Genomic DNA, 14,891 nt, shown 5'->3' on the forward strand with positions numbered 1-14,891 from the left:
CTAAATGAGTCAGTCAGTGCTTATTTATAGCTGCTGAATCAGTTCAGTAGATGTCATCTGCTGCCCGTACACTTTGACAAGCTGACTCAGTCGCTGTAAGTGGCATCACGGCCCTGTGGGTCCTCCTGCCTGAGGTTTTTGTACGAGATAAGCAGCAGATAAGGTAAACCAGGCACAATAAAACTGTATAGGTTAGGTTGTGCAAGAAGCAGTCTTAAGAAAACTTTCCTTCCTTACCACAGTGAACTGATTGGTTGATACTATTAAAATAAATAAATAAATAAGCCACCTACATCTAAAATTATATTAAAATAATATTAGGAAGTTCTCTTTGTTACTATTAGTTTACAGGTAGCAAGCTTTTTCCCTCATTATCTAGTTATTTAAGCTTGCTCCAGGATGCAAAGTCAGTTGGTCACTGACGATGCATAAAAAGAGCTAGAATCCTTGTCACGCTTGCTGTTGAAATATCAATTAAAAATAGCCCACATATCTACCCATATGATTATGAGAACCCAGGGGGAGGTTTTCTGATGAAAATGCTTCAGTTTTCCCTCAAGGGAAAAAAAAAACAGAAAAAAAAAAAACACCTAGAGCATTCAGTAATTGTTGGGAGTTAATTAATCAGCCACAAGCTTTTGCAGAGGAGCAAAGAGTGTCTGAATTTGAAAATTTCATGTCACCTTGTAGACAAGCAATGTTTTCCAAAGTCAGTTACATGGTGCAGAAGATATTGAGATTAAATGAGCAGCGCAGAACATGAAAAACAAACCCATAATTATTAATAGATTCTTAAATTGGCAGGTGATAGATTTTTAAATTGTCCTTTCACCCTTCTGTGTAAGTCAGTTTGCCTCACAATGATAAATTAGCGGCAGCACTGTGCTGAGCCTGTTTCCACTGGACGCTTCTCATTACCATTCAGGGGTTTTGCTGGCTCATCAGTGCATCGTGGACAGCATTTCAATTGCTGCAATGTGGCCCAGAAACAAGAGAAAGGATAGAAAACAGAGTCTATAAAAACCTTTTCTTGAATTCTAAGATTGATCAAGTTCTCAAATAAGTGTAAGCTCTTTGGCCATGGTGTTGCTAGTTTTTATGTATCCCAGAGGAAGACACAGTACATTCATCCCCTCTGTTCTTCTCTTTAAATCTCAGTATTCTTGTTAATCTATCAGGAAAATAAGAACAGTAACATGTAATGGACTGAATGTGCTTTTTTCTCAGTCGAAGAGAACAGCTCCTTTAATCCCAGTAGCACAAAGCTACGAGCTAAGGATTTGGTCCAACTTTTATTATTCACCAGCATCTTCCAAGAAAAATGAAACCAGCAACCTATAAGAAGATCGTTAAACGTCTTGGACAGATGATTTTCAATTATGAGTCAAAACATCAATTAAATTTTTAGTTGTTATTCTGCATTTGTTTTACGTAGGTGTTGCTTAATCAGAGTTCTAATTAAAAATAGTTGTAGTTCTATATGCCAAAGTAAACATTTTCAAAATACTAAGGAATTTTGGAGCATGTTGCTCTGATGATATTTCCGATAGGGAAGGTTCTGAATCTGTGAACTGAAATTCCAGTCGGACAGGGTGAAAGGAATAAGAAAACCTGAGAATTCTGATATGTAAATGGATATTTGCAGGCAACTTCATGTATAATTTCACAATATCTTGCTTTGCTGGAATTAAAATAAATATCGGATCTTCAAAATCTTAAAAACCCCATGAAATAGGATTTTTGTTCTTCAGATAATTCTAGTTTTGACAGTTCCCCTTCTGCTTTGTTGAGCATTGTTACACCCTGTTCATTTTGCAAATACATTGACACTGCATTTAATGTTCCTGAATAGTTAGGGTTGTGTACAATACAAAGCACATCACCTTGAGAGCACGTGGTCTAACAAAACTTGTGACCAGCCTTTTACCACTCCTGGAATTTTCTCTTCTGCCTCCAGATTCAGAGTACACACATCATTATTATTTTTCACCCATGTTCAGCTTTGTATTGTTACTGGTGAACAAAGCATGTGAAGCTTTCTACCTAAATCAGTAGTAATAACAAATGTTAGTCCTTCCCACTGAATCTTTGACAACTCTTTTTCCAGATCAAAACTGAATGCACACTAGAGGATAGATGTTGTATTACAGTTCCAAATATCTCAGGGTTTATCTTAACAGTAAAATCATCTCACAGAGTTATTATAATAAGTGAAAAAATGGAAGGTAAACTATTTTTCATGTTCACAAGCAATAGACCAGGTAATACTTGGCTTAAATTTCAGCAAGGGAGATTAGAGTTAGACTTCAGGAAGTTTTTTTAACCATGTGGTTAGCTAAGCACCAGAGCAGGAGACTTGCGGAAGCTCCATCACTGAAATATTTTATGATATGAATGGACAAGCATCTGTCAGAAATGGTTTAAGTATATCTGATGGTGCTGTCAGGCAAAGGGATAGATTTATTTGCCTCTCAAATTGTCCCCCACCTATCTGTGCATCTTCATTTACTGAAGGTGCCCACGGTCTGTATTTACCTAACCCCTGACAGTTTCATAGACAGATCTCTCTAGAAAGAGTATTTTGTCCTCTGTTCTTGCTTGCTGCTTGTAGCCATCAAGCTCTATTTCCTCGTAGAAAAGCACAAGACTAAGACCAAGACCTGACATTGCATTGGAAGCTGACCAAGTACATGCTGATGTTCTCATGGTAGCCCAACGCCAAGGAAGGTGGGGCCTGTGCTAGCTGGTCCTCTGCTATCTGTTACTGTACGTTATCTCCACACTTAGCTCCATGTAGTCAGATATAGTAGTCCAGACTTGTGGTAACAAAAACATGGACAGTTGTGGATATCGGAAACAAAGGGGTGAAATTCTCACAAAACTCACCAGGGGAAAAAAAAACATTTTGTCTACTGATATTAACTGATTACCTAAAGATTGAAACAACACTTCAAGAACTTGCACTGTGATGCCTTTGATTGAAGCTGCAGATAATTTCTTGGTTAAATCTAGGTGTTTCTCCTTAGTTACCATGATATTTCTAATATTGTCCAGATTTATTCAGCAGAAAAATTCCTGAAGTCAAGTTGTCATTTCAGTAATTATAGTTGTTGTAGCTGTGGAGAGATGAGCATCAATGTCATGTTATTAAATCTATCCAAACCCTTTGTGTGTCATATTGCTTTACAGTGAACTCAAATAAACATTGAAAAGCCAATGATTTTGTTTAAGTGTCTCTATAGTCTTCAAATACGAGCAAAGAGAAAGAAGCAGTGCTGCTGAGTGTGGTTGTAACAACACTATCAGTTCACCTTCCTGGATGGAAAGTTGTCACACCACCAGACACTGCAAAGACTCCTCAAATGTGCAGCAGAACAGAGACCTTATCCATGTCTACGGGAGATAGATCCTAACATACACTGTATATCGGTTGTACCACATGCTGTTGGAGCTAGGAGTTTACTTGTTGCTTAGCTGTTTATTCAGGAAGAGGATCGCGGAGCTCTGGAAAGAGTTGAAGTTCACTTCAGGGTCAAGTTCATTGGAGATTTTGAGTCCAGCATTGGATTGTTTGGGACTATTTCACCGTCTGTAGATATGACAAATATGTTCCCCTGAAGGAGCCATTCCTTGCTGCTGTTTATGGGGGTACTCCAGAAAGTGGTGGTGGAGTGGTTGTGGCACTCTACTGTCAAGACAGCTATCACACCTGCTGCTCTCATACAGAAGTCATCCTCACTGTAAATGGATATTGGGATAAATTTGAGCTGGGAAGCCATAAGCAGCTGTATTCATTGCTGCTCCATGTCACTCTTGTACACAAGTAGCTCCACCAACAGATGTTTCAACAGTGTTAGCAGGATGGGCTTAAGGAGTTCCTTGGACCTTTGCACTTTTAAAATCACTGCTTTAAATCACTGATCGCTGCAAGTGAAGAAGCAATTAAATACAAAAAGGATGATTTGGAGGCTCAGTCCTCTGTGATACTGAGCACACCTACACATTGCTGGTCCTATCTAAGTCTGCGGCAGCTGAGGGTACTCAACACCTTACAGGCTCAAACACTGGAGGGAAGAATACCAGCACTCCTAATCAATAATAGACAGACAGAAAAAAAAAAAAAAAAAAAAAAAAAAAAGTGGATTTCCTATGATTATTGACTGAATAACCAGGTTAACAGAAATTGAGGACAAGATCTGAGAAATGAGGGCGCTTCCATTTCTTTGGGGACTGTTGCTGTAGCACAGATTTTATTTACGTTGCCTCCTGCCAGAAAAATCTACAGACAATTGGTGTCAGTTTCTAGTGAACCACAGACTGTTCTGATAGCTGCAGTTGCAATGAAGGATGTGACAAATCCATGTTTGAGATGCACTGAATGCCAAATACTAGTTGTTTCTCCCTGGCTAACAAGTACAGATGTGTGTCAGTGTGAGACAAGAGCCTGAAAGCAGTTTTGGTAGCTACAAGATGAGTGGGAGAGATGAGACCTTAACAGTGTCATTAAAAAGCAGCTGACAGGTAAGAGAACAGAGAAACAGCACTGCGAGTGTCATGTTTTTAGTCATACGACACTTTTTCTTTCATCATTTAAGAGCATTTACAGAAAGATTTTTTTTTGTAGTCTTTCAGATTTCTTTCCTTGCAACACATTCTACAGTTACTTTTATCATTCTATTAGCAATAGTAAAGTCATCTTTGTAACAAACACTGACAATATCCAGAGGAGATAGCTATGACTCCAGCTGAGAATTAACAGCAGGAGTAATAAACTCTTAAGTCTAAACCTCAGTTTTCATGTGAATGATTTGACAGTAGTACAGAAGAAAAAGAAAAATGGTGCTCAAGAAATAGAAAGAAAGTGATGCAAAACATAGGTGTAAACCAAAGTATTCCTCTTAGAGGGAATAGAATTCCTATGAATCAATGGGCAAATCCAAGTAAGGTCATAGCAAGAAAGACTCCTGTACCTAGTTCTTCAGTCTATTGTAGATGATGAAGTCACCACAGCACGAATTGTCACTCATTCTGGATAAGGAGACTGCAATACAAGTGGACTTTGGAGACTTTTCTGTAAAATACTCCAGAAGAGATAAGAAAGCTTTGGATGAAAAAAGGAGAACTTGAAGTAAAGGAGAAGATGCTGGACATACTCCAGGGTGTCAGCTGCCATTTATTTCACTCTTGTGATGGGAGTAACCAACTCATTTATTGATAATTGAGATGGCTTCTTAATGTGCATACCAGTATCAGGACCTGAGTACTAAAATGACAAAGCTACCCACCAGCGTCTTATGTGATTGTGCTTTTGGGTCTCAATCTCCACACCTGCATGAAGTCAAAGTGAGAAAGCATCAGCTGCTGCTTTTACCCTCAGCACTACTTCAAAAGGAGGGCTCAGACCAGATTTCCATCTGGCCCTGTGGTCTTTCTCCAGTAGTGGCCAAGAGAAACTACAGGGAAGAGTACAAGTACAGCTAGCGTTTTCCCCACATTTCTTTATAAAACACTTGGTCTTCCCTCTGAAACTGACAACAAGTACTGAGTAGAGCATGCTAGCATTGTTGTGAGATGGGTATTACCAGAATGAGTTCTCTAAGCCTATTTCCCATGTAAGACTATATGACATCAGCTTTCAGTCATCAGGAATTTGGACTGAATATGGCATATTATGAAAAGGTTGTTTTTTAGATGAGTCTGTTTTTTGTTTTTGTTTTTTTTTTTTTAGCAGAAGTGGTAAGTCGATCTATTTAGATGTAAAGAAATGTAAACCATCAAGCTCTGTGGCACAACAGGTTTTATTTATAAGTTATGAAATCTGCAGTTATCCTTAAATACAAATAATATAGAAGCAAACAGAACTCGTTCCAAAGTGAACAAGATCATGCTGGAATCATTTGAATAAAAATCACCATTTCATGTTATCATTCACTTAAATTTACTTTACATTTAAAGTAAAACTAAGCCCCTAAACCTGCAATTAACAATGCTCAGAGAATCTGAAACTCTCCTGAAAGTTGTTGACCATCCACTGTTTATTTTGGATTATACGAGCTTAGTTTTCATAATCTCTATTTACATGAAACAGGACCAAATATTCTTTTCTAATATTCCTCGTTCAGATAGCCTTTCCAGTGTTCCTGTGACCATATCAGAATGTTTAAGTAGCCTGTGTATCATATGGAAACATCCGAGTGCATGAACAGAGTGATGCTGAATTTCATTCTGAAGTAGATTTATTCCACAGGGACTTTCAGCTCGGGATGGGTGAAGAAATCATGAAGATCAGGAGACTCTGTGAAGAGGTGTCTCCCCTTTTCCTTCATTCCTGAGTGATTTAGATACTTTAATATCATATTGTTCATTTTCTTAAGCTCCTCTATGTTCTTCTTTTCAGATAATAGTCTGTTTGATATTTGGTCCATCTTGTTTCTAGTTTGAACTGGGAAAAGAAAATGTACCATATTAAATTGGCAACATATAGGCCAAGAGCATCACTACCCTCTCTTGCATTCCTGTGTTAAAGTGTAGGGAATTATTATGGATTAAAATATTAAACAGGAAAACGGCAGCAGAATCCAATGAGAAAAAGTTATGCATCTGGTGGAGTTACCTGCTCATTAAATTCTTCAACTGCTTATTTTCTGTCTTATTGACTGCAACACGGTATAATACAATAAAATACACTGGTTCAGACAAAATTTACAGTCTTCAGCAGTGTATCTGTTCCATTTGTGTCCACAAGAAAATGTCTTATTAAATGGCTCCAAGTTGCTATTTCTGGGCACTGTCCACCTATATTTTTTCTAAAAGTACGACTACTAAAGCATGCCAAAGACTACAGCCGTATCACCCGATTTCCTGAAGCATTTAGGTTAAAGGAGAACTCTTGTAAATACTGGCATTAAGAGGCACGTTTACTCTGGACCACCAATATGCAGTATACATTACACACACTTCTGGAGCTATACTTGTTTTGGCTTTCTGAGGCTGAAAAAATTTACCCATGGGTTTTAAAGCAGACAGAAGTTTAGTTCTAATGGTGCCAATGCAAAACAAATCTATGTCTGTGGATTACAAACATTATCTGACACAAACACTACTGGTAACTGGTTCCAAAAAGAACAGGTCTCTACCAACCTGAGACCAAGCAAATTTCTTTAAACCCTGTAAGTAGTCTTTTCACTACTACTTTACCATTTTTCCACCAGAGGGGCACATTACTCATTTATGTATACCAGGGCTCTACTTTTAGCAGCAGCCCATTAAAGATATCTAGAATTCAAATATGAGATATTTGAATTAGGCTTTTACAGTCGTGCCACTGAAGATTTCCTTTGTGTTCTTTACTTGTCTGATATTCTGTCCCTTGAGAACTTCTAAGCAAATTCAGTCAAGGATGAGGATTTTTTCTTCACTCTAGTAAATTCCCTACTATAGAAGAAAATAAATCTTAATTTCATATGGATTCCAATTCCTTCAAAAATGGACTGGTGAATCAAAAAATGCACCTCAGACTCTGTCCAATAAATTAGCACAGAAAGCCCCAAGATGGCAAGGGTTCCATAAAGCAAGGTCACCTGTACCTGTAGCCATGTGCTTAGCAGCACTAGCTGAGCCAGCCCAACCAGCCCACCCCTTATGTCTGCAGACTGTATGCTACGTGCCAATTTTGACATATGTCATCTGATTTTTTGTTTCTTTGAGGTTTTCTTAGTTACACTTTCCAGTCAGTACTTAGCTTGCAACCCTCAGGTCTTTCTGAATAAAAGAGAATATCTTCAGGGAGCCTGATTTAAGTGCTATTCCATTTATATTATTAGTGTAATTCCAGTTTCAGTGGAATGACACCAATACTGAATTTCACCTGGAAAGATACAGAAAGCTTACTCATTGCCTTATGATCAGCTCTAAAATTTAATTTAATTTCCAGTTGGCATTTTCAAAAACACACTTTCACCCTTCTGAGATAAATTCTTGACAGCTGTTTAAGCTCACAAAACCTTTACACAAAGAATAAAACTGTGCCTGGTATCTCAGAGAGTAGAGGCCTGTGCTCTCACTCCCAGGACCAAGACCCACTGCCCATAGCCAGCTAAGTGCTTTGGACATGCAGATATGACGGTAGGATTTTATAGGGTAGTATGACACATTTCAGCAAAGTTCTTCTTCCAGTTGGCCCCATATTTATAAGAACCACTGTTGGTTTTACTTACTTATTAAGAATATTACAAATGAAACAAGTGCCAAACTGACGATCAAAGTGAGAATGAAGATGATGAAGAACAAACATTGGTTTCTTGTGTTATTCCCTGCCGTGGTTTCTCCAGTACCACCAGTGTTCTCATACTCCTCATCTGTAATGAGATAACATTGATAAAGCTTGATAAAGTGATAACATTTGTCAAGGTGGGTTAGAATAAACATGCCAAAATGCTTCTGGCTCCAGAATACATCACAATTTTGGCCAATAGACTTTGTTTCCTGTGATATTCCATGAGAAATGAAGAAACCAACTTTATGATCTCAGCTTGAATTTGGATGTACAAAAACTAAAGTATCTGTTATAACTGTTGTAACATTTTCAACAACAACAACAACAAAATGTTTCTGTTGTTGAAATACACAGTTTTGTTGAAGTTGACCTGTTTTTACAGTTTACATGTATAAGACTGCAATGAAGTTTTCATCAGAAAGCTTTCTGAAGGTTTCAATGGACTCAGCCTTTTCAAAAGAGAAGAGAGAAAAAAAATCAGATTGAAAACCTAGTTACAGATTCATCCTACACATTTATCCTTCAGATCCACTTCTTCTTTTATTTGATGGTATAAGTACCCATGGGATGACTAAATTTCCAAATTAAGCAGCACAGTTGCTCCTGATGTTGGATACGATGACTGTAGGCCTCATTTTTTTATCTGAAAACATGTTTATTATTATTATTCTTTGAAAACACTCTATCGGTCTTGTTGGTTTCATTCCAACAAAACATGTAGTATATATCCTCCCAAATTGCCCAAATTGGAATAGAGTTTCACATGGACTACATATTTTGTCCTTCAAGCACAGGAAGAAAGAGGGGAAAAAAGAACAAGCAGTTGCTGTGCTTCCTTGAATCTGAAAAGCAAGACAGTTTACTGTGCTCTTAAGAATGTCTTGCATAAAGGGAAAGTCAATAGCTTCTCTCACAGTAAGAACTGCAATCAAATGAAAGATGGCAATAAACCCTAAAGATGATGGGTGAAGTCAAGTGAAGACCAAGACGAAATTCAAGTGAATATCAAAGAAAATCACGCTTGAAACAGAATTGTTTATTGACTAATGTTTCATTAATTTTATATTTTGGGGAGAGCAGGGAGCTAATGTAATTTCATTTTAGTGTCAGCCTCTTACATGCAAAGTAAAATTACATACTGTAATTTCTCCTCCTATAATTGCTGTCTTGCCATTCTGAAAGGGAGAGTAGCAAGTGCATCTATGAAAAGTGTTTCTAGATCATGTTTTGGTATTAGCTGGTAGAAATCTCTGAGGGCTTTGCAACTGAGCCTTTAGTGATAAAGCTGAGGGAAGGACGCCTATGCCATAACAGCACTTTAATAATGAACAAACCTGGGACTGAACAATTCACTGAGCTAACTGGAGATCTCTGGGAATATCTCAGCTTCTCTTTATTGCATTTAACACGCTCCTGACTGTTGGTAAGTAGAAAACCTTTAATATTTGTTTTGGTGGACTTTATGTTTATTCCCTTAGCATTCATAACAAATGCATCATATACTAAGTACCTGCACCGATATCGCTTTCTAATTAGCATAATAAGGAGGGGGGACAGCCTGCTACTACTGCCTCTCAAGTACACTAAGCTATCAACAGAGTTCCCAAAAATGGTGTGTGCTTGCTCTGCTTACTGACTGTTTCTTACTGACTGGACTAGCCAGCATTGTAAGGAGTCAGTGAACACAGACTCTTGCCAAGCTGCAAACAGTGGGACCATTTTACCGTCTAAAACATAAAGAAACTTTTGCATGGCTGCTACCAAAACAATCAAAAGTTGTTTGCATTTTAAATACATTTTTAACATGTTTGCTAGTGTGCTTGATTATGCCAGGTCATATAAAGCTACTGAACAAAAGGAATGCTGTCTGTACTGTAACACTCTAGAAACGTCATTTTTAAAACAAACTGGGCATCAGCTAATATACCTAACAGACCTTGTTCACAAGAATGTAGTGTTTATCAGAAACACTGATGACTGATAACTACAGAACTCCTACAGAACTGATAACTACAGAACTGATAACTACAGAATCTCCAAGCTTTAAAAAAGGTAAAAGACGTGTATGCTAAAATGAATAATCCTAGAAGCCAAAGAGCCAAAGCACTTTACAAATGGATGCATAAAATACATAATAGGCTACCTTTTTTTACTGCTGAAATGTGGGGAGGAACATTTACATGACTATTCCACAGAACCCTTTGAAAGTAAAGAACACTGTTTTATTAAAAACTACAAAAGAGAATAAGACAGACACACTGCAGGGTGGCACACTGCAAAACCAATTTATCCCGTTGTCTCATTTTGTACTTGTAGAAACCAAGATAATCTACATATGAAAATTAAGCAGCTTAAGTCTAACATCTTTGTGTAGAATCCAGAAGCTGACAGCACTCCAGTTACTTGCATTAGGAGAACTGTTTCAATGTTCTCTGGAAAGGCATTTGTGCCCCATGACTAGAAGAATGATTAAGTTACGGCCCTTTGAATCTTATTTAAATGTAATTGTCCTTCTATAACTTTTCTTCAGTCAAATTTGCCATTATAGTAGAGGAAATAAAAACTGATTCAAATGTTGTCATGTGGAATGCTGCTGAAGAACTCCAACTTTCAAGAAGTTTCCAGGTGACAAGGAACACAAGTATATTTTAACTATCACTGGCCAAAAAAAAAATGAAAAATCTTGTTGCCATGAGCAAGTCAAAGATAGAAGCCACATAAAAGCAGTAAGAGTGGGAGAGCCCATATCTGAAACTGTGAGTAAAGAGATTCTGTGAATTAAAATGCTTAAAAGTCTCACAGGTTTGAAACCTTAGATGTGTCTTAAAAGAATCAACAGAAATTCACTGTTTTTTCTATTGCTGCATTTAGTGTGCTAGAATTTATGCTTGTGAAGAGTTATGATGTTACTCATATAAGAGGTATATATTGGGCAGTACTGGAGAAATTATCTTGCCTGATGGATCTCAATGGAAGTGAAAGCCAAGTTCAGGCTTCTTCAGTGCAGAGCTTGACATATACTTATTGGCCTGTTGGGCTGTTGACGGTGCAACACAATGTGGTTAGAGCTTTCAAGTGCCATACATAACTCTTTTTTACAGCCTACTGTATGTACTCAATAACCACGGAGCATCATCTGTCATAGTGTTGTGGTTTAACCCGGCCGGCAGCTAAACACCACACAGTCGTCCACTCACCCTCCCCCCTCCCTCTCTGGGATGGGGGAGAGAAACGGGAAAGTGAAGTCTGTGAGTTGAGATAAAGACAGTTTATTAAGACAGGAAAATAATAATAATAATAATAATAGTAATAATAATAATAATAGTATTACTAATAATAATGTGTACGAAATAAGTGATGCACAATGCAATTGCTCACCACCCGCTGACCGATGCCCAGCCTATCCCTGAACAGCCGGTCCCCCCACCCCGGCTAGCCACCCCTATATATTGTTCAGCATGACGCCATATGGTATGGATATACCCCTTTGGCCAGTTTGGGTCAGCTGTCCTGGGTCTGTCCCCTCCCAGCTCTTGCTGCACCCCTAGCCTGCTCGCTGGCAGGACAGAGCGAGAAGCTGAAAAGTCCTTGGCTTGGTGTAAGCACTGCTCTACAACAATTAAAACATCAGCATGTTATCAGCGCTCTTCTCATCCTAATCCAAAACATAGCGTCCTACCAGCTACTAGGAGGAAAATTAACTCTGTCCTAACTGAAACTAGGACACATACATACCTAGTGCATGTTGGGATTCATCTGGACAAGCGTTTAGTTTGTTTAGGTTATTTAAGGAATCAACAACATAAAGTTTTCCTTCTTCATCAGTATTGGGGAGGTTAATTTCCAAAGAAGGCCTCTCCATTCTGTCTAAAATAATAATAAAAAGGTAAGTTAAAAAAATAAGTATGTGAAATAACTAGTAACAGTAAGTGTCCTGAGCTGCAGAAGTGCTGAGCAGCTTTAGCAACCCCTAAAATAAAGGCATTTGAAGGACCAGCATGCTTGAAGGGAAGGGTAACGCAGTATGTAACATTTGTTGTTTATTCTGGACATCTTTAATGAGTATAAAATTTCATTTCTGCATTGTATTTGTGCACATGTAAATGCACATATAGATGTGCATATACATATACAAATATACATAAATAATTATACATATGTGTACATATGTATATATACATGTAGAAGGAGAAAATTATTTCATTAGTAGTGATTTGAATATTAATTATTCCGTTGTCTGAATAACCCTTTGCAGGGTACTTGGGAGGTACTTGGTAAGATGAAGAGCGATACCCTGACCACAGCGAAGGCCAAAGCTTCACTAACAGCAGCAGGAAGGATGTCACTCAGGTCCTGTGCTTTCAGCATCAAACTATTCGGAGGTGAGACGTCCAGAATACTGGCATGGACGTAGGAGACAAGGAGCAGGAATATGAGTCTGCTTATGCACCTTGGAATGTCACCATGAAGTTATTTGTGAATAATGGGGCAGACAATAATCTTCTAGTGTAGTTCTACTTCATATAGATGCGAGTTATGGATACATTAAAGCTTGGTGGTAAAGCCTTTTCTTCAGGCCATTACTCCTTGCCTTGAGAAAAGCATTGGATGGGGCCCAGCCAGCTTCTCTGCAAAGTCCGTGTGCACATGCTGACCGAATGATTGTATAAATACATACAATTATGAAGATTATATAGAGAGAATAAACAATACCTAAGCAGTCTCCTCTGTGTGTTGAAGCACTCTACAGTTCTAGCCATTAGGAGATGCAGTTGTTCTAACTAGGCATCCTAGCCTACACTAGGCGCTGAAAACTCCCTTGATAGTTACTGAAGAAAAATATGTACCTCCAGGAAATATTCCCCTTACACTTACATAGGTCTTCTCAGACCTTAGAACTGCAGTCTAAGGGTACCTTTTCCTTGCCAGCAAATGTAAAGGCAGCGCTCACAGAGGTTAGTTTACAGTTGAAGTGAGATACTTCTAGCACATTTAGTATTTTATTAAATCTCTCAAGTTCAATTTTACCTGCCAAACATAACTCAGCACTTCATGGGACGCAAGCCTCCTGTTGGTGGATGATGATAAGCATCTAAGGGTGATTTCTGAATCCCAGAGAGGTGGAATTGCCCTTTTTAACATGTCTCCCTCCCTTTTCAGTAAGTAAAGAACGCAGTGTGACTGGATTCCTAACTCAGCACTTCAGTCAAAAACTAAATAAAAATTACAAGTTCAAGGAATACAGGCATATATGTTTACATAAAGCACCCATTCTTTCAAATCAAATCAGACGGAGGAGATTGCCATATTTGAGCACACAGCCAAGTAGATATTCACTGAGTCTTAGTAAGACTGAAGACTAAGTGCTTATTTCTCTCCTGATAATGGGAATATTTCTAATAGTGGAGATTGACAGGCCTACATGTATACTTTTCTATTTATATTTAAGGGAAGATTACAGCTTAGTGTTTCTCTGTTCAAAATTGTTGCTGAAAAATACAAAAACGAGGTAGAAAATTGATCATAGCAGCGGTGACCCTAAGGCAGTGCCTGGTTTTCAGGTGTGCAGCAGTAATTTCAGGACAGAGCTGCATCTCCTTGCATTCCCTGGAATTTCACAAATGTCACAAGGTTCAAGACCGCAGCACTGGCTAGCCGCAGTGCCACCCATTTTCTCTCTGCTATCTCCCCACAGGCACATCCGTGACTGACCGCAGGCATTACAGAGCCCTGTGCTGCCACAGCATGCTAAAAGCTACCCCCTCGTGCACAGACGCCTGGGCTATTTTTAGCTTCCAAAGGGCAGTTGTTTCTCTTGGGTATTTTGGTTAGTACCTCCCTGCAACTTCAGGGAAGACTCTTCTGAACAACTTGGGCTGTAATAAATGTGAGTATCTTTCATTCATTATTATGAACTGAATTTTACACTTCTGATTTCATTATTATTTAAAACCACTAAGTAATGTAAGTGCAGTGAAGAAAACCCATCTTAACTCAATGATGTATTACAATTATTATTTTCCCACTGACATAACGAACAAACGTGAGAGGATACATCACCATCGCTGGCCAAAAGCACTGATTAGTTGCTCAGCAAACTAATCTAGACATTTTTGTTGTTGTTGTTGTTGATGGTGGTTTTTGGAATCACTCTTTCTTGTACTTTAACCTTGTTTAAATACTTTTTTCCCCATTTGACTTCTAAATTCCTCCTTAGACTGCTGTAAAATTAGAACTTAGCGTGAAGATGCTGAACATTCTTACCCGAAAAAATCAATCTAAAAGGAATTAACAAACAGGAGAATGAAACGTTACTTACAACATAACCACGTTCAGGTAATACGCCAGTACGGAAGAAATCAGCCAGTGCCAATCACCAGAACAAAACTCGTGCTGCTGTTCCCCTCTGCCTTTAGACCTATCGGAGCCCGTCCACTCCTGCAGGACCCATGAAGGCAGCTATGAAGCAGGCTGTCCCTTTCAGTCTATATTTAGCATTCATCTCGGCCAAGTATACTGACTTCACAATATTGACCTATTTAAAAAGAGATCGGCACATATACCGCTCAGTGCTTATTACTCTATTGGAATTATTATAATATCCTATAAGAGGAAA

At 38.4% G+C, this 14,891-nt stretch overlaps 1 protein-coding gene across 1 annotated transcript; it reads right to left on the minus strand.

The window, feature by feature from the left end:
* Positions 1–5,783: 5,783 nt before the first annotated feature.
* LSMEM1 (leucine rich single-pass membrane protein 1) lies at positions 5,784–14,891 on the minus strand. The gene is made up of 4 exons (XM_040545550.1): positions 14,595–14,891; positions 12,011–12,142; positions 8,217–8,357; positions 5,784–6,442 (listed from the first exon to the last, which is right to left on the minus strand). The coding sequence occupies exons 2-4, from the start codon at positions 12,135–12,137 to the stop codon at positions 6,237–6,239; spliced, it is 474 nt and encodes a 157-aa protein (XP_040401484.1). The 5' UTR covers positions 12,138–12,142; positions 14,595–14,891; the 3' UTR covers positions 5,784–6,236.

This window comes from Cygnus olor, chromosome 1 (genome assembly GCF_009769625.2).
Source record: "Cygnus olor isolate bCygOlo1 chromosome 1, bCygOlo1.pri.v2, whole genome shotgun sequence".
Taxonomy (NCBI): Eukaryota; Metazoa; Chordata; class Aves; order Anseriformes; family Anatidae; genus Cygnus; species Cygnus olor.